The 22,404-nt window shown below is 42.6% G+C and overlaps 1 protein-coding gene and 1 non-coding gene across 3 annotated transcripts; one reads left to right on the top strand and one right to left on the bottom strand.

The window, feature by feature from the left end:
* Window positions 1-7,043: 7,043 nt before the first annotated feature.
* Window positions 7,044-16,022, bottom strand: PRPF38B (pre-mRNA processing factor 38B). 2 transcript variants are annotated; one of them, XM_037152452.2, is made up of 7 exons: window positions 15,180-15,386; window positions 14,691-14,743; window positions 12,567-12,635; window positions 12,208-12,359; window positions 12,066-12,126; window positions 9,385-9,608; window positions 7,044-9,061 (listed from the first exon to the last, which is right to left on the bottom strand). In XM_037152452.2, the coding sequence occupies exons 1-7, from the start codon at window positions 15,349-15,351 to the stop codon at window positions 8,221-8,223; spliced, it is 1,572 nt and encodes a 523-aa protein (XP_037008347.2). In that variant the 5' UTR covers window positions 15,352-15,386; the 3' UTR covers window positions 7,044-8,220. The 2 variants fall into 2 exon arrangements, with proteins under 2 accessions (XP_037008347.2, XP_037008346.2); XM_037152451.2 differs by lacking the exons at window positions 14,691-14,743; window positions 15,180-15,386 and adding an exon at window positions 15,443-16,022.
* On the top strand, window positions 11,059-11,195 carry LOC119054606 (small Cajal body-specific RNA 11). The gene has a single exon (XR_005083547.2). It is a non-coding gene; the product is annotated as a small Cajal body-specific RNA 11 (non-coding RNA).
* Window positions 16,023-22,404: the final 6,382 nt, after the last annotated feature.

Consider the following 22,404-nt stretch of genomic DNA (forward strand, 5'->3'; position numbering starts at 1 on the left):
AGATAATTCAGAGATATGATGGAGGTGATTAGCTAGTGCTGCTATAGTAATCACATTGTAATATATAAATATGTCAGACCAACACACTCTACACCTCAAATGTATACAATGTTGCATGTGAATTATATCTCAGAAAGAAGATGAAAGGGCGGAAACGTGTCCTTGTGCTGGGGAAGATCGCAGGAGGTGCCTGGGGAGCAGAGTGCATCCATCCAGTACCACCCTGCAGTTCCAACGCCTTTTATCTCCAGAACCATCTTCCCTATTCAGGCTCTAAATAATAATGAACACTTAGTCCAAGCACTGCAGTATTTAATTCTAACAATAAACAAGTACCTAAATGACTAATAAATATTATTAACTGACTTGTATGAAATCACACAAGTATTCCTGTATTTTTGCCATATATAATGCGCACTTTTTTGCCTAAGTTCTTGAGGGAAAAATAAGGATGCCCATTACACGTGGGTAGTACTAACTCCATGTCTATACAGATGTTTTTACTTCTTTCATTTATGCTTATGCCTTAAAAGTGTAACTCTAGAAAGCAATAATAATATCCATATGCAAAATAATACCCTGGACTATGATCACTGGTTTTGTCTCTAAATATAAATAATTAGAAATCAAATTAAAATATTAAAGTGAAGGATTTTTTCCCTTGAAAGTTTAGGCCCAAACCATGGTGTGCATCATACAGGGGAGCACATTGTACCCCACAAAATAGGTAAATGGTGGAGCTGGGGTTAAAACTCATCCGCACAGCCTCTGCTTCCAACTAACGTAGAATCATACTCTGGTTTTTCTTCAGAGCGTATATATCGTTCACCTTTAACCAACTACGATAGAATGAAAAGGACTGGATTCACCCTGCCTGGCTTCAAGACTATGAAGCAATGGCAATTAAGACAAGATTAATTATAAGGACTGGTAACAAGATAAGATAAATAGATCCCTGGAACAGACTGAAGTCCAAAAATAGACCCACTTAGATGGACAACTGATCTTCAGCAAAGGTGCAAAGGCATCCTGGAGTCTTTTCAACAAATGGTACTGAAACAATTTGACGACCATGTACGAAAACCATGAACTTTGTTCCATATCACACACCATATACAAGGTTAACTCAAGCTCTGGCGGGGTAGCTTAGTTGCTTAAAGCATCATCCTGATATGCTAAGGTTGTGGGTTTGATCCCTGGTCAGGGCACATTCAAGAAGCAACCAGTGAGTGCATAAATAAGTGGAACAACAAATTGTTGTTTCTCTTGTGTACGTTAAAAATTGTTTTTAATTAAAAAATAAGTAACTCAAAATGGATTATAAACCTAAATGTAACATCTAAAACTATAAAACTTCTAGAAAAAAATACAAGAAAATCTTTGTGACTTTAGGAAAAGATTTCTTAAATAGAACATTGAAAACTTGACCTATTTAAAAAATTAATTAGACTTCAAAATCAAAAACTTCTGCACTTAGTAAGGGACTAAAAAACATGACACAGAATGGTGGAAAATATTTGCAAATCACACATTTGATATAAGACTTGCATCCAATTTTTCTTTTTATCATACCTGGTTGAGAGCTTCATTTTAATTTTTTAAACGTTTTTTTAAAATATTTTATTTATTTATCTTTAGAGGGGAAGAGAAGGAGACAGGGAAAGAAACATCAATATGTGGTTGCCTCTCATGTGTCCCCTGCTGGGAACTGGCCTGCAACCCAGGCATGTGCCCTGAACGGTAATTGAACCGCAATCTTCTGGTTTGCAGGCCTGTGCTCAATCCACTGAGCTACACCAGCCAGGGTGCATTCAAATTTTTTAAATTAAAAATTTAACAATGTATCTATGTATGGATGTATTTGTTTATAACTCTCATAATAAGAAAACAACTCAATAAAACAATAGGTGAAATGTTTGAATTTTGTAAAATGAAAATTTGTAAAATGTTTGTGTAAAATGTTTAAACAAACATTTTACAAAAGAAGATGGGCAAATGAAAAAATGCTCACCACTATTAGTCATTAGGAAAATGTAAATTAAAACTACAATGAGATAACACTATATATTTATTAAATGTCTAAAATTATAAATCCCTGGCTGGTGTGGCTCAGTAGTTTGAGTGCTGACTGAAAGGTAGCCTGTTCGATTCCCAGTCAGGGCACATGCTTGGGTTGGGGACCAGGTGCCCATTTGGGGCGTGGGCAAGAGAAAGCTGATTGATGTTTCTCTCCCATGTGGATGTTCTTCTCCCTCCGTCTCTCTCTAAAATAAATAAAACCTTAAAATTAGAAAGAAAAATTGACAAGGATTTAGAGCAATTGGAAATATAACAGGTGGGAATATAAAATGGTACAATTGCAGAGCAATTTGAATATCTCTTTAAAAATTAAAAATACACCTATTGCTTATATATTTTTTAGATTTAATTTATCCATTTTTAGACAAAGGGGAAGGGAGACAGAAAGAGAGGGAGAGAAACATCGATGTGTGGCTGCCTCTCACATGCCCCCAACTGGGGATATGACCCACAACCCAGGCATGTGCCCTGACTGGGAACTGAACCGATAACGCCTTGGTTCACAGGCCAGCACTCCAGTGAGCCATACCAGCCAGGGCTGTTTATGTTTTTTAATTGATTATTGAATATGTTATTTATTGATCTAAGAGAGAGAAAGAGAGACATTGATTTGTTGTTCTGCTTACTTAGGCATCATTTGGTTGATTCTCCTTATGTGCTCTGACTGGACATCGAACCCAGAACCTTGGTGTGTGGGCACTTAGCCAGAGCAAATGTACACCTATTCCATGAGTCAATCATTTCACTCCTAGGTATTCACAGTGGAGGCGGAAGGGACTGCAATGGAGAATGACGAGTTGATAGGGGCAACAGACTGTTCAACCCACTGGAAATCATTGTTGGAAAGGATATCAGATGAAACTATGGGAGCTGGCGATGGGAGCGTGGGATGCGAGATGGGCACTGGAGGAGTTCGGCTGTTGGTAATGTCCAGCGCTGCGGTGTAGCTGTGGGAAGTGGCAGCTGGGGTCGGCAGAGAGAAAAATCGCTGGAGGTCAGATCGGAACACGGAGAGACCTGAGTATCAGAGAGACTGTTCAGTGGGTACTGGAATCACAAGAACTACGGCAGGTGAGGAGATACTGAGCAATCTGCTCAACTCTAACTACGTATTAAAGTACTAGGGGGGTGTCTTTCGAGATATGTGGGTGACATGAGCTGAAGGACAGTGGGTGGTTATAATCTGAGGATGTGAACTTTAGAGGCATGAGGGTGTTGAGACAAGAGAATCAATGGTCAGGAAGCACAGTGATTTTATGTTAACTACTGATTCCTGGCCAGTGTCAGCTTCTTGGTTGTTGTCAAAATAGGTTATGAGTGTTATTGTTGACCAGTCCCATCAGGGAGCAATGCCAATAAAACAGCTGTTTTGTGATATAAATTTACTTTAAAACTTTGACTTACTGGCGAGTTCTCCCTCTCAGGAACACGTCCACGCCTTCCTTCCCTCTGAGGCCTACATTTTTACTTTTCTCTCCAAACTCGAAGGGTCCCCAGGAGACCTGCATCCAGGGAGCAGTGGACAGCGGCAGCGTGTCTCAGGCCAACCCTCTGAACTTGTTTCCAAGGCCCCAGTTCAGTGAGCTGACTGACAGCAGCCCCGCCTAGGGTCTCCCTCCCTCCTGTTGACACTTTTATCCTAAGCACTTCCTTGTTTCACTGTCCCTGGCTTTGTAAATGTACACACACACACAGAAAATGTTAGGATGGTGGCTATCCAGAGTCATCATCGGCTTTCAAGCTCACAATACCTGCTGGCATCCCACCTCCCTCACTAGGCCGAGTATTTTAGGTTCTGTTACATGGTATACAAGTCAGAGAGCAAATCTGGAGTTAGGGTTAGGTTCTGCTGAGTCACAGAAAACCTATCAAGAAAGTAGTTTAAACAGAAGTTTCTTTCTGATATAAAGTGGTGGAGGCCAAGTCCTGAGAGGTGGTGGGCCATCTGTTCCATGGCGTCCTCAGACCCAGGCTCCTCCCACCACTCTGGCCTCCGCCTGTCACTCTCCATCCAGATAAAGCTCCGGCTATGGCAGCGGAGGGAAGGCAGAAAGCTGACAAACGATCTCTGCATGTGAAGTGAGAGTGAGTGTCGAGGTGGAGTAAGGGACTTACCAAACTAGTGAAGATTTAAAATTGCCCTTGTAAGGCCCTGGCAGGGTAGCTCAGTTGGGTAGTGTGTCCTCCCAGTACACCAAGGTCGTGGGTTTGATCCCTAGTCAGGGCACATAAAATCATCAACCAGTCAATGCATAAACACGTGGAACAACAAATTCTCTCTCTCCCTTTTCCTCTCTCTGAAATCTATACACTAAGACATTTTAAAAAATGAAGTAGCCCCTGGAGGGGAAATAAGAGTTGTTTAGTGATGGAGAACTACGGAGTAGGATCGATTGTCCAGGAAGACGGGACACCAGACCGAGGGCGGCCCTAGCTCACACTCCATCCTTCCGCCACGCCCGGGCATCGCCTCTGCCCTCGGAGGAACCACGCCCAAGGAAAAGGAATTGCGCCCAGCATGTGTCTTCCACTTCTTTGCCAAGTCCAATTGAGTACATTCTCTTACCGGTGCTGAGCAGAGACAGGTAAGAATGAAATGTCAAGAAAACGTGAGACCTTCCCTGATCAGGGGCCCCTGGGGGCTACCATAAGAGGATGAGTTAGGCTTGTGGATTCCAAGGAAGAGACACCCAGGCCATCTTGAAAAAAAGAGAGGATGGACATCCTCGAATAACAGCTATGCAAGCCTTACCTGTTTTAAGGACTGAACGGCTTTTACTTTGTTCTGAGTCCAAATCCTAGCAGCCAATCTGATTCACTTGCATGATTCCCCGCCGAGTTTTCTGGTGGAGCCCTTTCTACCAGACCCTTTCAGGGGTTACCAGCCAGCCTAACGAAGCTGTGCCCTCATGATCAGTACCTTAGGCCACTGTATCAGCCAGGGGCCAGGTGCGAGACAGAAAGCACAGTAATTTGAACAATGAGTTTGGTATCGTGAATTTCTGCCCTGGCCAGTGTGGCTCATTTGGTTGGAGCATGGTCCTGTACACTGAAGGTCGTGGGTTCAGTTCCTGGTCAGGGCACATGGCTGGGCTGTGCGTTTGGTTTCTGGTCAGGGTGCTTACAGAAAGCAACTGATCAATGTTTCTCTCCCTCCCTCCCTCCCAAATCACTAAGCATGTCCTGGGTGAGGCTAAAACAAACAAAAAAGCAACACAAAAATGGTGGCCACAGGAGCAGCCACTACCTCTAAGCAGAGGACCTATGAAAGAAACAAATTTGGAAAAGGTTCCCTTCCAAGACTGACAACCAGACTGTGGAAGTGACTGGGACCCTCCCCTCACTGAGGTACTGACATCTGGGACTGAAGAAGGGGTGCCAACAAAACTAGTATTAACAGATAGGAAGCCACTCACTAGGGTATGGATAACACTAGGAAGTTGTCTGCTGAAGCACCAGCAAGACTTGCTGGGAAGCTGGGGAGGGGGAAACCGGAGGACTTGCTGGGAACATCAGGGCCAGGAAGCCAAGTTCACCTTCTGCAGCACCCCTCAAGCCTCCCCTCCCAACAAGGTGGACACTGTGCCCACGGGCAACAAGGGGAACATTCAGGGCTCAGCCCCAGCCCCAGGAACAACATATCAGAGAGCCACGAAGGGTGGACTCGGGAGCTGAGGCTAGCTGTTCACCTTGAACGAGTGAGCGTCACTCCTATCTGCACAGGCTGAAAGGACCTCCCCACCCACCCTGCACACAATCCCGTGCATACATTGTGGACTGTGGCTGTATCACAGGGTCCCTCGCCCATCACAGCTGAGAAACAGAACGGTGGACTTCAAGTCAGCCGTGACAGTTAACATTGTTTGGCTGGTTGTACTCATGCTTTCATGTTTCCTACAGCAACGGGTGTTGCTAGCAGTGACACTGGAATGAAAGTGATCATTAATCAAAAGAGCTGGCACATCTCATGGGATGCTGTAAGACAATCCCAAATATACTTGACATTAACTGGTATTATACCTTCTATGAAAATGTTCCTCAAAACAACTTTAAATGACATAGGAAATGAAACGCAGCTCATGATAGAACTTTTCACCTCCATTTGAAATAAACTCTTCCCACCTTTTACATAAAATACACTATGGAATTAACATTTTAGGTGGCCCTGGCTGGATAGTTCGGTTGGTTAGAGTGCTGCCCCCATTCACCAAGGTTGCAGGTTCGATCCCAGGTCAGGGCACACAGGAGCAATCAATGAATGCACAGATGGAACAACAAATCCATGTTTCTCTAAAATCTGTCAGTAAAAAATAAAAATTGAAGCTATGTTTCTAGTGTTAATTCAGCTGATCTAAAAAAAAACCCATAGCATTTCATAGAGAAATTTCTTCATTTAATGAGATTTTTCTGGAGTTAGGTAGATACAAATAAATGTTAGGCCCACATATGACGGGCTCTTCAGAAGTACTTGTCTGCTCCAGTTAACACATTTGCCAGGCGGCTGCAGATGCCCCTCAGCTGGCCAGCAGAAACCGTGAGATGGCACAGAAGTTAACACAGGAGGGTTTCAGAGACGCTCTCGGCGGCCCGGGCACTATCTGGACGCCACCCCTTTGCGCCTGTTCCTGTGTTCTAACAAGAACTAAATGAGTGAACTTGGGAAAGTTCCTCTAAGTCCAATTATGCACTCTAAATGCAAAGTACCTCCATAAGCACCTTTGATACAAAACTAAGTAATCACCCAACCCAGAGAACCACCCAGAAACGCAACACGCACAGACAGAGGGGCCTGCCGTGAAGAACTCCAGTGAGGACTACTGAGCACCCGTATATGTGATCCCAGGCCACATGCTTAAGATTCACTAAAATGTATCTCTACAAAGTACGACTCTAACATTTTACAAGTTTCCACAAAAACACTTCAAGAAAATATTAACACATAGGGGAAAAGCCAACACCCAGGATAAAGGATTTAATCCAGTATTTATTCCACACTCATGATCCTTCTCTGTAATCAGAATACAAGTCATAAGAACAATCTATCAAGTAATTTGCTGATAATCTTAAATAATGCAGTATAGCATTACTTTTAATACTTCTCTGTTCTAGATTAAGTTTAAAAACTCAAAACAGCAATCTTCATTATCAATAAAAAAGTTTTGAATTTTAAAAAAAGGACACTATATCAAGCTGTTTTATAATTTAAGTATTTTCCATTTATAAAAATGCTTTGGAAGCTTGAGGCTTGAATCTATTTTCTCTACTCATCCGCCCCACCCTCTCCCAATTCCTCATCAGTGTAGGGTTGCTGCCCGAATGCCAGGCTTTAGACATTTTTTCCTTTAATATAGTACTTTAAAATCTGAGAAATTCAAGGAAAAAAACCCAATACATGTCATGTATTTTTTTCAAATAAAACAGAAAAAACTAAGTGAACATATTTTAGGCATACTAAGTGTCCCTTTGAGGTAGAATGCTAAAAGGACTTTTGATCAAATCACAGCCTAATTTAAACCTCTGGTATCAGAAACTACTCATAAAGTCTCTCTAAAGTTTACTGTGGAGAATATTAAGTGTAACATATTAACAAGAGCCTTCCGAGATAATATACAGTGGACAAGAATATTAATCCTACAACTGCTGGCTTCGTGTACATTGAAAGCACATAATTCTCCTACGATAAACAGCCAAGATCCATTCTCCAAGCCTTCAGCATTCTGTTACGAAAAGCACAGCCATGCGAACTTCAGTACACAAACCATAATCCCACACCTACAGAACGAAAATAGAATTAGTGGCAGTTTATTGCCTTATACAAATTTAACCAACATGGCAACCATGCCAAAGAAATGAAAACATTTTCAGGACATATGTACAGATTGTACACCTCAAAAACAATTAAACAATAAAAATGCAAGAACAACCTGCGCGCCAGGTACTTAACTCAACAACTGGTGAAAACGTCGGTGCGGCAAATGGGGTTACAAAGGCACTTCCCTACACGAAAGAGAAAATGAAACCACGGCCTGCAGGGAGCTCGAGAGTGCGTACTACTGCGACAACCTCAAGTTGGGAAGGGGAAAAAGCAGATTTAATCAAACATGTATTGGATTCAATGTGATCCACTTTCACAAGAAACGTTCACACAGCCTCGTCTCTGTCCTTGTGCTGCTTGTCTTGGCCCTCCAGCTCTGTGCTCTGGCTCCTCCGATGCTCGTGTCTGTCCGGCTGGTCCTTGCCGTCGCTGTGATCCCGCTTGTGGGAATGCTCTTTGCTCCTGCTGCGCTTGCTCGACTTCTCCTTGCTGGGGCTGTGCTCCCTCTTTCTGGCCTTTTCAGCGCTGTCAGTCCTCCCCTGACTGCCACTGCGACTCCGTTTGCTGGACTTCTCCTTGCTTTCACTCTTACGCTTGCTCGCCTTCTCTTTGCTCCTGCTCCTGCTCCGTTTCCCTGCGTTCCTGCTTCTACTCCTGCTTCTGTGTTTCCTTTCTCTGCTTCTGCTTCTACTGTGTTTTTTCTCTTTCTTGGAATCCTTTTTGTCATCTCTATGCCGTCTATCATCTTTGTCGTCTTTATGCTTTTTTTCTTCTGCCTCACCCCTGCTTCTCCGTTCCCTGGACCGCTCTCTCTCCTTCTCTCGGTCCTCGCCTCTCTCCTTCTCGTAGTCACGATCTCGTCTCCTACCCCTCTCGTTTTCTTTCTCCCTTTCACGATCCCTGTCCCTTCGATCTCCTTTCCGGTCACGACTTCGACTCCTGTGCCTTTCCCTACTCCTGCTATGCCTGCGCTCTAACCCCCGATCAATACTTCGGGATCTTCGCCTTTCTTTCTCTCTTTCTTTAGCTTCACGCTCTAGTCGCTGGCGTTCTTTCTCTCTTTCTAATTCTCGGTCAAAACTAGAACACCCATGGCCCTCCCGATGATGGCTTCTACTTCTTGATCTTCTTGGGGACCTCCGTGGACTCAGTGATCTCCTTGGAGACCTAATGTTTAAGACAGAAGGAGGAAAGAAGAAAATGTAAATGAACTGAATATACTGTAAAAAAAAAATTTAACTGTCACCAGTGTTGTTTATTTAGATCCACAGCTTACATAAACGTATCAAAAATGATTAAAGGGAAAAATGTGTACGTTCACATTTACAGATGAATAATTTTGTTGAAAGTGTCATGAAAGGCAGAAAATGACCTTTGGAAGAGAAAGTGACACTCAAAAGAAACACTATAAACAGAACTCGCCACTGACTTTCAAAGACCTCTGTATGAAGTGTGTTTTTAAAACAAGCTTAACGGAAGAGTTGTATTACCTTGAACGCCTGCGTTCAACGTGTCTGTCTATTTCCTCAGCACCTTCCTTCCCATCTTTCTTGATTTTTCTGGGCCGGGTTTTAATCTGTTGATCAATATTCTTCTGAACTGGAACTGGGATTCTTGGAAACAAGGTAGAAAACCACTCCAATTTCGTGAGAAAAGACCGCAGCATCTCCCCAATGGTCATCACGCAGCCCCCGCCAGCCTTCACATCCAGGTCCTGAAGAGAGAGCAGACGCCCTAGCCGTCACACGACCATCTCAACAAGCACGTGAGCACTATAAAAAATTACCATCCTTAGAATCTCAAATACAATACAGATTCTAACAGAACAATTGTAATCTGTGCACCCTTCTAATCTCACAATGAACAACAGAGAACTACGTGGGCTTCAGTGTGTACATGCAGGTGCGGACACACCCTGCAGCTTCCTGGGCGAGAGGAGAACTGATCTCACTCGGTCAAGGATGTGAAACAGGCCCTCACATCATTACTAACTGTGCGGAACAATCGACGTGAATCTGCATCCCGCACGATACCCACACTAAGTATACAGTTATGTCTGTGTTTGCACACATCATTCCTGGCACTGTGACCTGGCCACATATGAACTAATCAAGACAATTCCTGTCTACGGACTATCTTTTAACAGGTCAAGTATAAAATGAAGCCCTAATAACACTGGAAGCAATAGCAAACCAACTGCCATGAAGCAGTGAGGTTTCTAATTTAGAGTCATGTAGAAAATAAGTAAATGGACAAATCATTGGAAACGCGTAATCCAGGATGACCATTGTCTCTGAAAAGGGTCATTACCGCATGAAGGCCTTCTTGCTATGCCCTCTCACAGCTCAGGACATGTTAGTCAGCTATTGTCAGTCCCAAACCTACAGTGCAAGCACACAAGGAAAGTGAGATTTGTTATCTACACAGGAAAACAAGAGCTAAAGGTCAAACTGCTTGCACTCACACACATTTAAGTGTTCAGATATACAGTATTTCCAAATATAATCGCTGCAGATATCTAAGGAAGAAAACAATAAGTTAGCTTAAACAGAGATCCTTGGGTTTGTGAATACAATTAAAAAGACATCACGCTAAGTGTTCAGAAACCTAATACAATACCAAGTCTGAAAGAGACATGCTTCTTAAATATTAAAACGAGATGTATTTCAGCCTAAAAAAATCTCCTCTAAAATTTTTTTTTAAAGATTGTGGTTTACTGCCTGACACACACTTTTTGCTTCTTTTGAGATATTGAACAGAACTGTAAACAGGCCAACAAAATGCAGACAAATATTCCCATGTCTGCCCTGCCCAGTGCAGCTCAGTGGGTTGGGCATCACTCTACAAAGTGAAAGGTCGCTGGTTCGATTCCAGGTCAGGGCACATGCCTGGGCTGTGGGTCCAGTCCCCAGATGGGGCCCAGAGGAGAGGCAACTGATCCATGTTTCTCTCCCTCTTTCTACGCCCCCTCTAAAAAATAAATAAATAAATAAATAAATAAATAAATAAATAAATAAAGGATGGTCTAAAAAATGTTTCATGTTTACACAAGTGAGATTTTTTCAGGTGCGCACACAATAATAGTAGCGCTAGAGAAATTTCTACTACAACTGTCCTTTAATTCAACGACTTCTTTACATAAATTTTAAGAACAGGGCTCTGACTTGTCCCGGCCCACGCTTTCCTCATGCCCCGGTGCTCGGCTGCAGCGGGGAGGGCTGGCAGGACGCACGGTCTCCCTCTCAGCCTAGAAGGGCCACCCTGAGTACAGGGCTGGCTCTTAAAGGCACAAGAGGACAATGTTTAGAAAAATAAAGTAACGATGCAACACTCAAAGTTCACCTGTGAACCTGAGAATACAAAGCAGTGGCTTAAGGGTATGTATTTGGACAACACAGCCCATTATTAAGTCTCTTTTGAGTTCTTGGGCTTCACGATGTAAGCATGTTAATAATACCTATATAACTTAAACCTAACAAAGTTTTCCAAAGTAACTTTTGTTTTCTGAACATATGCAACAAGCTCAATCTCTTTAAGCTTAAACGGTCAACTAAATTTATAATGGGAAAAAAAAAGTGGTTTAAAGGTTTACTAGTGTTGTGCATATAGCTCACTAGAAGTCCAAAAGCTAGAATCAGAATGTTTTGGTGCCCTGAACGAGCCATCTTAACTCTCAGCCTGCTTAAGCCCCATCCAGCTCTTCAATTCTATGCTTCTACCCTAGCGAGAATATTAGTACTTGGAAGTTAGAGTAGAGAACTAAAAAGCTCCAGGAAAAAAGCTAATTAGTGTGTATCTTATCTATGTGCATATCTTATCTCTTAATCTTGATCGAGGTCCACCTTAAAAAAGCCACCACTGACTCTGCAAGTAAAGATCAATACCACACATGTAGCATAATTAGAAAAACAAAAGTCTTAATAGTCATCAAAAAACATTGAAAAATGGGGATATAAAACTTAAAAATTGACCTAAAATATATATGATCCATCAAGTCTTAGTAAAAATTTGAAAAGTATGAGTGAAATTTAACTACAAAAAATTCTGGAAGACATTGTATCCAGTAAGTATAAGATCCAGTATCCAGTTAAGTATAACATCCAGTAAGTATAAGATATTAAAAACATGAAAGTAATCAAAAGAAAACTAATTATTACCCTTGTCGACATACCTCTTCATCATCTAGGAAGGATTCAAACCAGTCCCAGAGATCTGTAGGGGGCTGTGTGTACCTGGAATTACAAAAGGCTGATTAGGCTGATGTGAATTAAAATGAGACACTCATCAAAAAATGGAGATAAACGCACGCTCACCTTATGTACATAAATCCGAGGGCTCTAATATACGGAGAGTCTGTGTGTGTTATAAGACCCATCACTTGCTTTCGAGTTAACTTCAGGGTAAATAACTTGTATAACAGGCAAAAGGCTGTAGAAACAATTCCTCCTGTTCCAACACCACGAACCTTTAAGATGAAAAAATTTAAAAAGCAGTGAAACAATAAAGTTACTTAACACCAATTGATTAATCCTGGTAGGTGTTATTAAAGCAAAAACAAAAACTGAACTTTAAGATTTGCCAACTACTTGTCATTTGAGAATGCAACTGACCTAAATATAAACTTATTATCAGACACAGAAAAACTAAAAAAAATGCACGTACTTCTACTTACCCCTCCGCACATCCCTGTCTGGCCCGCTGTCTTCCTGCTCCCTTTCTCCCACGGCTCGACATGTGTGACCTGAAAATAGAAAAGAGGAACACAGCAAACATTCATACTTCACATTTTTTTAAAAGTATGATTCAAGTAAACCCAGGGCATAACACAGCAGCTCTTCCAAAAGAATATTTTGACTGATGTATTTATTTTATTTACACACGTCAAGTATGTAAATCATCTTTAAAAAGCAGCTTAGGTATTTAAAGAGCACCAATAAAGCCTCTAGGGTTGAATAAAATCTCAACAGCTTTACAGAGCAGAAACCCCTCTGGCTTTGTAAGGAGCTGTACCATGTGAGGCCAAAATACTTCCAGTCTCATATATTTTTTAAAAATATCAGATAATACACCAACTTTATAGTTTTTACGAGTTGCTTAAAAAAATAAAGTCTCATTTTAAAATGAACAGAAACTCCCACTTAAAGTAAAAAGTATTAATGATTAAGTATTTATTAAAAAATTTTTATAATAACCTCAATAGTTCAATTTTATGGTGATTTAAAATTCAATGCTAAAATAAAAAAAAAAAACACAACTTGAAAAAAGTATGCCAAAACAGTAAGTTATTTCTGATGCATAATTATGGCATTTTTTTAAACCATGGTCAGATATTATATTCATTCCTGACTAAAGATGAAATTACAAAGACTATACCTATACTGATATTCTGGTTGGTCAATGTATATAATTCATTTTCAACCTAATTATGTGAACCAATTCACCCCCCCCAGAATATAAACTGTATAAAAACCTGAATATGATTAGTTATTACATCAAGTATACCCAAAGATTCAGTATCATCTTTGCTAAAGTGGGGACCCTATAAAAACCACATATTTTACCTAAAATATAACCAAAAAAAAGCTCTACAAAAGATATAACTCAAGAAGGCCTTTTGGAAAGATAAGATCCACAGTTTCTTAAAAACAAAACTAACTCCTGTTCTTTCACTATGTATTTCTAAAACTATTTTCATCCACCATGGTTAGTTACATTTTAGTCTTTTTTGGTGGCTTCAGACAGAAAAGCATACATTTAAACCTAAAGCACTACAGTATTTTGCTCGGCTGACCCCTACAGGGCTGCAGGGCTTTACGGTTTCATTTCCTTCCTCCCCTAGCCTGCGGCATAAAGGATGCTTCAATTCAGTGAAGTCTAGCAAAGGGGTGGCTGCAAAGCAAACTGGACTTACAAAACTGAGGCCCCTCAGCATCTCAGTGATCCGGTGATCTAATGTATCCCTGACAAAACCTGGGGCTTTAGTTTTATAATTAAAGTGAAATAATTTCTAGTAGAATCTGAAGTCATTTCAAAACACAGTATTTGAAGTTAGAAAACAAGCCTTTCTTCTCTTATATAAACATCTACCTGATCTTATATAGAACCTGCCACAAAACGAGCAGGAACCCTTTTTTCGACTGTTTGAAGTTGACTACTAAATAAAACTAAGGGCTGAATAATTCACCACACTGAACCCATGCTGAAAAAAAGCCTTAGCTTTAAAAACTCCCCCCCCCCAAAAAAACCCAACAAAAAAACCAAACAAAAACCTAGTTAATAGTAATACTCTTGCAAGAGGATATCAAAATTTCAGTGTACATTTTATACCCACAGTTGAATTGTATTCTCAAAATGATTTTCTATTAAAAGCAATTGATGTAAAAAAAAACCCTTCAATAACCTAGTCATTTAATTAGGGAAAAGGTGAACAAAACATAAGCTAACAGCAAATTTAAAAAATTTACTATTGTTTGACATCTCTACAGATATGTTCAGCTCACAGGAAATACTTTGTGGTCTGTCAAGTGTTTTAAGAGTCCATCTAGACAAAACGATTTGTATTTCGTTAGATACTCTACCTAAAATATTTAAAGATCAGTAAGGCTATTATAAATCTTCTTTAAAACCTTAGGAGGCCCGGAAAATATTTTTTTCAAACTATGTAATTGGCAGGTAAGTGGAGAAAGTCTATCTAGTTGTTGAAGACCAAAACCAATGGCCAAAATAATCTAATTAGCCGTTCATTTAACCCAGGGAAATGCATTTATGGCGATTGAGCATGATTAATAGTGCATACCTCTACCTGCGACCCTGGGCTGCTCCGAGCCTCGCTGCAAGACTGAGTCAATCCTGCTAACGAAACAAGAACTGAGACAAGAGTGCAGTGAGGAGGCGCCAGGTGAGCTCCCCAGCACAGCCAAGCCAGCACCGACCCTGCCGCAGAAGCCCAGGGCCCAGATAATTCTCATAAGCCCAACGCACAGGTAACTGAGACCACTCACTCCTGACTTCCTGCTGGGAAAATTTCCAGGCCTTCTGTTACACCTCTTGTACTGGCACCTCTCCACGCTCCACCCTCCCACCCCACTCACTCGCACCGACCACTTCCCCGTCTGGTCAGAGAGTACCAACGACACGAGGCCAACACTGCTGTCAATACATGCCCTGACTTGGAGTGAGCGGGAAAAGCACCAACAAGTTGGCGCGGGCTAGATCCGCATCAAAAGGAATGATTTTAAACTGTGAACTGGAGAGGCGACAATGACTCTCTTCGGCTTTCCCCTACCCTTCTCGTCCAGCTCCCCCCTGGGGTGGGCAGGAGATCTGAGAGATCGACAGCGGCGGGCTCTCCCGGTCCTAAAAATCCGAAAAGGAAACGAGGGCGGCCCCCGTCTGACCTGTGCCTGGCGGACTACAGGCCATCGCTCCCTCCACCCACCGAACTTTCTCCCTATCATCCACCAATCTTCAGCTCTCGGGGGCCGCCCCGCCCGTTCCCTCCGAGCTTCCTCCGAACTTAACCCCAGCCCAGGCCTAGGCGCGTCGTACCTTAAAGTAGATCTCGTCCACCACCTCGTGGTAGGTCTTGAGCTCGTAGAGCTGCACTTTGAAGTAAGGCGAGGACAGGATATTGGTCAAGATCATAGGGTTGAGGTTCATAGTCTTCTCGTTGCCCCACAGCGGCAGCACATTGCCCTGCTTGCCCGAGACCGCCGGCTTGGTGGGAGCTCCGCCGCCGCACGGTTGTTGCTGCTGCTGCTGAGCTGCGGCTGCGGCCGCCTGGTGCTGCGGCTGCGAGTTGCCTGTCAGCGCGGGGCTGTTGTTAGCCATGTTGCAGCGGAAGGAAGGAGGGAGGGAGGACGGGGGGAGGGGGCCAAGCTCGATCTCGCTCTTCGGGACAACGGTCCCGGACCCTACTCCATGGAACGCCGTCGGGACAGCGGGGCCGCCTCGCTGTGCCCAAGCCCGGTGAGGGAGGGCAACGAGGACGCCGACAAATGGCCTTCGGGTGGCGAGCAGACGCCGAGACGCTGGCCGCGAGAACTCACGGCAGAAGGCGAGCCGGCGGCCAGGGAGCGCGATCTCTTCCGCCAACTGCCCCTGGGAACAAGATGGCGGGCCGGCGGATGTGACGCCACCCGCCCCAGCGTTCCGCGCGTCGCAGGTAGCCAGACTGAGACGCCCGGGTGGGCCGGCCGGTCTTGTTTCTACTTCCGCCGCGCGTCCTGCGTGCGTTTCGGGCGCCGTGGTGGCCCGCCCTCTTAGATTTACGCCGGGAGTTGGGGCGGGGGGTGGGGGGGTCACGGGGAGGCGTTGTACGTCCGATTCGAATGTTTTCGTGTTTGCACTGGGGCCCCGGTTTCTGCTCTCGAAAGCCGGGCAGGGGAGGGTTCGCGTGGCGTGGGCTTGCAGATTCGTGACTCTGACTCCTGCGGGGTGTCCGAGTCTTTTTGTAAGGTTTTCTGGAAGGGATAATGGCCGGGACCTCAGGCCTCGGTATGATTACGGTCGAGGTTTTTTTGTCCTCCCGAGGGCTGTAGCGTCCTACCAGTGGTCTTGTTTGAGCCTAAATTTATTAAACTATAGATCGAGATAACATCTTGCTAAGCATTAAAGGAGCTACTATGCTTGGAGGGCCTGGTAGAATGCTCCAGGCATTTGTTAGAAGCTTTTTCGTTTCTTCCTACTCGAGTTCTGCGGGTGAACGATTAGTAAACGTTGGGCAAGGCACCGAAATGGGGCCGGAAAGGGCGAGAGGAAGTGGGGGAAAGTGTAAAAATGAGTCAGTATCTGTCTTATCTCTCAAAAGCCACTGTTAACCTAGAGGAGGCTCGTGTGTCTGAGAGTTAAGAGAAGGCTACAAAAAAGCACTTAAGTTTCTGCAGGTGGGAATGGACTGGGCAGTTTTACCGGCAGAGAATAGCCTGAATATACCTAGACATAGGGAAGATCAAGGCTTGTTAGAGAGTGAACGGCCCTGGTGACTGTAGCCAGGAAATACGCTTATATGGGAGTCGGGTACTGGATAGAAATTGGGCCACTGAAGTACCTAGACTGCTAAATTAAAGCAGGGATTCAGTGACATTTAAATCAAGAAGCTTTGTGGGCATCAGGAGCACTAATCCTATTCTGGAGGGCTCAGTCCTGACTTCAGCTCCTTCCAAAGGCTCCACCTAATATCATCGTCTCTGGGGGTTGGGATTTTAACGAGTGCGGGAGGAACACTTTCTGACCGGGTACACATGACCACGATCATGGTAACAATCTTGTACTGCCCTTAAAAGGTCTGTCCCTCCAGCCCCGTCCCCAATCACTTTCTGTCAACACAGTTTGCATTTTCTTGAATTTTTAATTTTTATTCATTTATCTTTAGAAGGGAAGGGAAGGCGAGGGGGAGAGAAATTCAATTTCTCCCGCTGGAGGAAATTTATGTCCCCCGCTGGGAACTGGCCTGCAACCCAGGCATGTGCCCTGACCGGAAATGGAACTGCAATCCCTTAGTTCGAAGGCCCGCGAGCTGATCTACACCAGCCAGGGCGATTTTCTTGAATTTTAAATGAAGTCCATACATTATGTTCTTTTGTGCCTGGCTTCTTTGACTCAACATAATTTTGAAATTCTTGTTGCTTGTACCAACAATCTATATGATTATACACACACATACACACACATATATATCTATAAAATATATGAATATTATGCCATTATATATATAATTATATAATTATATATGTATTACTGAGTAGTATTACATTGTACAGATTTACCACAATTTGCTTATCCAATCATTTGTTGATGGTCATTTCAGTTTCTGATTTTGGGCTATTACAAATAGAGCGTCCATGAACATTTGTGTGCTAGTCTGTGTTTCTATTAGCTAACCACCTAAACTCAGAGCAATGGGGTCATATGATAGTTGTATGTTTAACGTTTCAAGAAACAACCAAACGTTTTCTATTCCCACCAGCAGTGCATGAGAGTTCCAAGTTTGGTACGCTAAGTATTTTTAGATTTTAGTTTTTTCAAAGTATTGTTTTAGTTTACATTTCCTTTACATACAACTGATGATGTTGAACTTCTTTTCAGGTGCTTATTGGCATGCATGCATTTCCTAGTGTGAAATAACTTCAAATCATTGTCCATTTCCTTCCTTTGGCTTATCAGGACGATTCTCCAACCAATCGAGTTACCAGGCCAGGGCTGGCTTTTAATTTTCTTAATAGTGTCTTTCAAATAGCAAATTATTTTCTATTTTAATAATGTGCAAGTTATTAATTTTGTTTATGATTCATGCTTTGTGTTCTAAGAACTACCCAAGGCTGCAATGATATTTTATGTTTTACTCTTTTTTTTTAATCTCAGAAGAGAGAAAGAGAAGGGGATCAAACCAACCTTGGCATATTGGGACAACACTCTTAACTGAGCTACCCTACCAAGGCCTTTTCTTTTGTGTTTTCTAAAAGTTTTATAGCTTGGGATTTTACACTCAAGTTTATGACCATTTTGAGTTCATTTTTGCCTATGGCATGCAGTAGAGCTGATTTTAAATTTTGTCCACAGATATTCAGTTGATACAGTACCATTTGTTGAAAGACTTTTCCTTAATGGCATAATCAATAACATATATTATTAAAAAAAAGACTTTTCCTATTGAATTGGTTTAGCATCTTTGCCAAAAATCACTTAACCCGCTATCGTGGGTCTATTTCTGGACTCTACTTTGTTCCCTTGATCTTTATGTTTTTCTTTTCACCAATAATAAACCATCTGGATTACTCTGGCTTTTTAAGTTTTGAAATTAGGTAAGTTAAATCTTCCAATTTGTTCTCTCTCTTAAAAATTGCTTCGGTTACTCTAAGTCCTTTGCATTTCCATCAATTTCCTTAAAAAAAAAAAAAGCCTACCTATTGGCACCTAATTGGTGTTCATGAATGAATGAGTAAAGAATTAAAATAATTGCCATGGGTAACTAAAATAACATATGTCCTAGTGTTCTGAACACTTTATTGTCTAAAACCACCATGAATCTAGAGTAACTTAAGCCATTGTATAAAGTACCCAAGAACTAAAAATCTGATACCATTGGTAGGTTGTTCTGAACAACCAAGGGTGTTGAATAAAGCTACTCCTGTTTCTTTGGTTATGATTTCAAAGCAGTGAATCAGATAAGGTATGAGTTGAAGTTTAAGAGTTATTTGGAGTCACCAGGCAAATAAAGAGGAAAGGATATTCTATTCTCCTTAGGGCAGCCTGTGCAAAGGCTCTGGGGCATAGCCATACAGTTAACATACTGGTTAAATACCAGCCCTGAACATACTGTAGTTGTCTGGTTATTTGTCATCCTCAGCCACCACAGGGGGATTCCAGGCCTTTCAGCTAATCATCCCCAGCAGTGGGCACAATGATTGACACTTCGTAGGTACTAAGTAAAGATTGAAAAGAAAACTTTACTCACAAAACTCTGACAACAAATGTGTGAGTGTTTCTTTCCCCATACCAACTCTTTGGACACCAGCTGGGTGTCCCAGAATTTAATGTGTAACATTACATAGCTGGAGTTAGCAAATTGCACAGGTCAAGGGCTCAGCCCCATAAGACTACATGTAACTTCAGACATGCCCGGGACCTTAATGCTGGGTAGTCATAAGAGGTGGGTCCCCAGGTTATCCATACTTCTGTCCTACTTGAATACAAATCAGGGGTTCCCATGACCCCTTGTCAGGCTTAAGAATTCGCCATCACAGCTCACAGAGCTCAGGGGAGCCCTCCAGTGACCATCACAGGGAGACTATTGTTTAATATAAAGCTGGGGTGTTCAGCTCATTTTCACTGGGGGCCACCATCAGCCTCACAGTTGCCGTCAAAGGGCCGAAATAATTTTAGGACTGTATAAATGTAACTATTTCAACTGTTAAGGAGTTGAAATTATATCCGGCCCTTTGAAGGCAACCTCGAGGCTGATGTGTCCCCCTGGTGAAAATGAGTTGGACACCCCTACTATCAAGGATACCTATAAACCAGGAAGCTCTTTGAACCTCACTGCTTAGAGTTTTTATGGAAGTTCTCTTAGACAGACTGATTAAATTATGAGGTCATGGTCACAGGAGAGGCTGACAGTTCCAACCCTCCAATCGTATGATTTGGTTTACCTGGCAACCAGCTCCCACCTGAAACTAGGTTCACCCAGAGACACCTCATTAGCATACAGAAAATGGAATTTTATCACTCCATACATTGGCTGGGTCTTAGAAGCCCTTGTTTCAGCAACTTGGGGGCAAAGACAAAATATACAGATAATCATTGACTTAGGATGATGGGGTTACATCCCAGGAAACCCATTGTAAATCTAAAATACTAGAAGTCAAAAATGCATTTACAATCCACCTAACCTACACTACCTACTTTAGTTTTTAAAAGAGTATATTTAGAGAGAGGTGTAGGAAAGGAGAAAGGGAGAGAAACATCAATCGGTTGCCTCTTGTACGAGCCAGTATTTCTGATAAAGAATCCCCTCAGTGGCTGGGCGTTGTTTCAGCCTGTATACCATGGTCAAGTTCTCTAGTTCTCTGAGAGATTAGGTGAGATTGCAATGTCCTATAATGAATTTCTTGCAACTGTTACAGGAAAAACTCCATTCCTGATGACGCAGTATAAAGAATTACAGATCAGCAAGTTGATTAGCATGTATGCAGGGTTTATCAGTGGTACATTCTCACGGAAGGGAATGGCCTTACCAAGGTGGGGGTGAAAGGCATAGGCTTGATCAGCAAGAGCATCAGGTCCTTTATCTGGAGTTTTACCTTCCAGGTATATCTAGACTCTGCATCATTCCATCTTCACTGCTGTCCCAAAGTCCAGGCACTTCTCCCGACTCACTGAAGTGGCCTTCTGAATGGTTGCCTTGCTTCCATCTCCACAAAACAGCCAGAATGGTTGTCAGAAGTCCAGTTCCCAGAGCCAGACCCTGAGGTGGGAAGACCTGTGTGCCAGTCACCTTCCCAGGAGATTCCCAGCTTCCCAGAAGCTGCTAAGGGAGAGGGGAGGCAACAACAGGGAAGGAAACATTGCAATGATGCAAGTTCCGGTCAAGTCCTGCAGGTAATGGCTTCAGCCTGCTGCAGCAGGGGAACTCTGCAGTAAGAATTATACCCCATTGTGGTTCCAAACTGAAGTCGCAAGCAAAAAAAAAAAAAAAAAGCTACCTAGGGGAAAGTTAAATCTGAGACAGTCCGGCTCTGGGTGTCCACTTGTAAGGCAAGCAAGACCGGTGGATGCTGGTCTTGCATCTCAATCAGTCACAATTTTCCTTCTGGCCACAGACTGTTTACACTCATTCCTTTTTATATGCAAAAGACAATCAATTGCCTTCTCTCAAGCCCTCCAAATAGTTTATGCTATTTTGAGCCTCAGGCTCAAGCTGGTACACAGAATAACTGTTGGTTACTTACTGCAGGGCAGACCCACCTTCTGGGCCAGAAGAACCACAGAAGGTTCTTTATCTTTTTAACTCACACCAGTACTTGGTCCATAATGGGTACACCATATTTACTTACTGAATGGGTAATTTTATTTAATTTTCACTCTTCAACTGAATAAATCAACACTTTGAGAGGGTAAGTAAATTTCCAGAGGTTAGAGAGTAATAGTCAAATCAGGATGTTAGGTTTATTTGGCCTAAAACTCATTCTGAAAGTGCCTAACATGGCCTGTATCTCAGTGGGACTTAGAATCTGGTGGAGGAAGGTAAGATCAGGTATAACGAAACAAAGAAGCTGACAAAGGGTAAAGCTAAGGTATTGGCTGTGGGAAGGAACAGATGCAACTGACAGCTTGAAGAGGTCAAGGCCTGGTGAACGTCCAAGTGTGGGAAGGGTGGAAAGGGATAGAGCCAACAGTGATTTCCAGCCTCTGAAATAGTAGGAGACCAGGAGAATGATGAAATCGGCACATTTGGAGAGAGAGCAGGGCGTGAGAATTCAAGTTCATAAAGGAGTCAACCAGCAGGTAGGTCCAAAACCCTAGATTCAGGAATCCTGTCTCGTTCACGAACCTGAAACCTTGCCACATGGGGACAACACTCTAACCAACTGAGCTACCCCACCAGGGCCATTTATTAACTTTTAAAGGTTCTATTTAAATTACATATTCTGTAATAAGAAATATGTTCTTTTAATGAAGACAGTCTGTTAAACTGCAGTGTTCCTAGGCCAACAGGAACCTCTCAGTGAAGTTTATTTTGCCTTGAGTTACTTTTTAATGAGACTAGACTCCTCCCAATACCAAAAGCAAGAGTTACATAATTTCTTTGTGACACCCCAAAGTTGTTAGCACTCTGCTTTGCATATTGAAGGTATTATTTGAAAATATACTTTTTTGATATATTACTTGTGGTATATTAATGGGTCATTAAATCATTAGTAAACCATAGCTTTTGTTTTTTAAAATATGACTAAAAAATTTTTACCCCCAAAGGCAGCAGCTTCCTTTTTCCTCTTCCCCTCCTTAAACTC

This window comes from Artibeus jamaicensis, unplaced genomic scaffold (genome assembly GCF_021234435.1).
Source record: "Artibeus jamaicensis isolate MK-2021 breed Jamaican fruit bat unplaced genomic scaffold, CSHL_Jam_final scaffold_1689, whole genome shotgun sequence".
Classification (NCBI taxonomy): domain Eukaryota; kingdom Metazoa; phylum Chordata; class Mammalia; order Chiroptera; family Phyllostomidae; genus Artibeus; species Artibeus jamaicensis.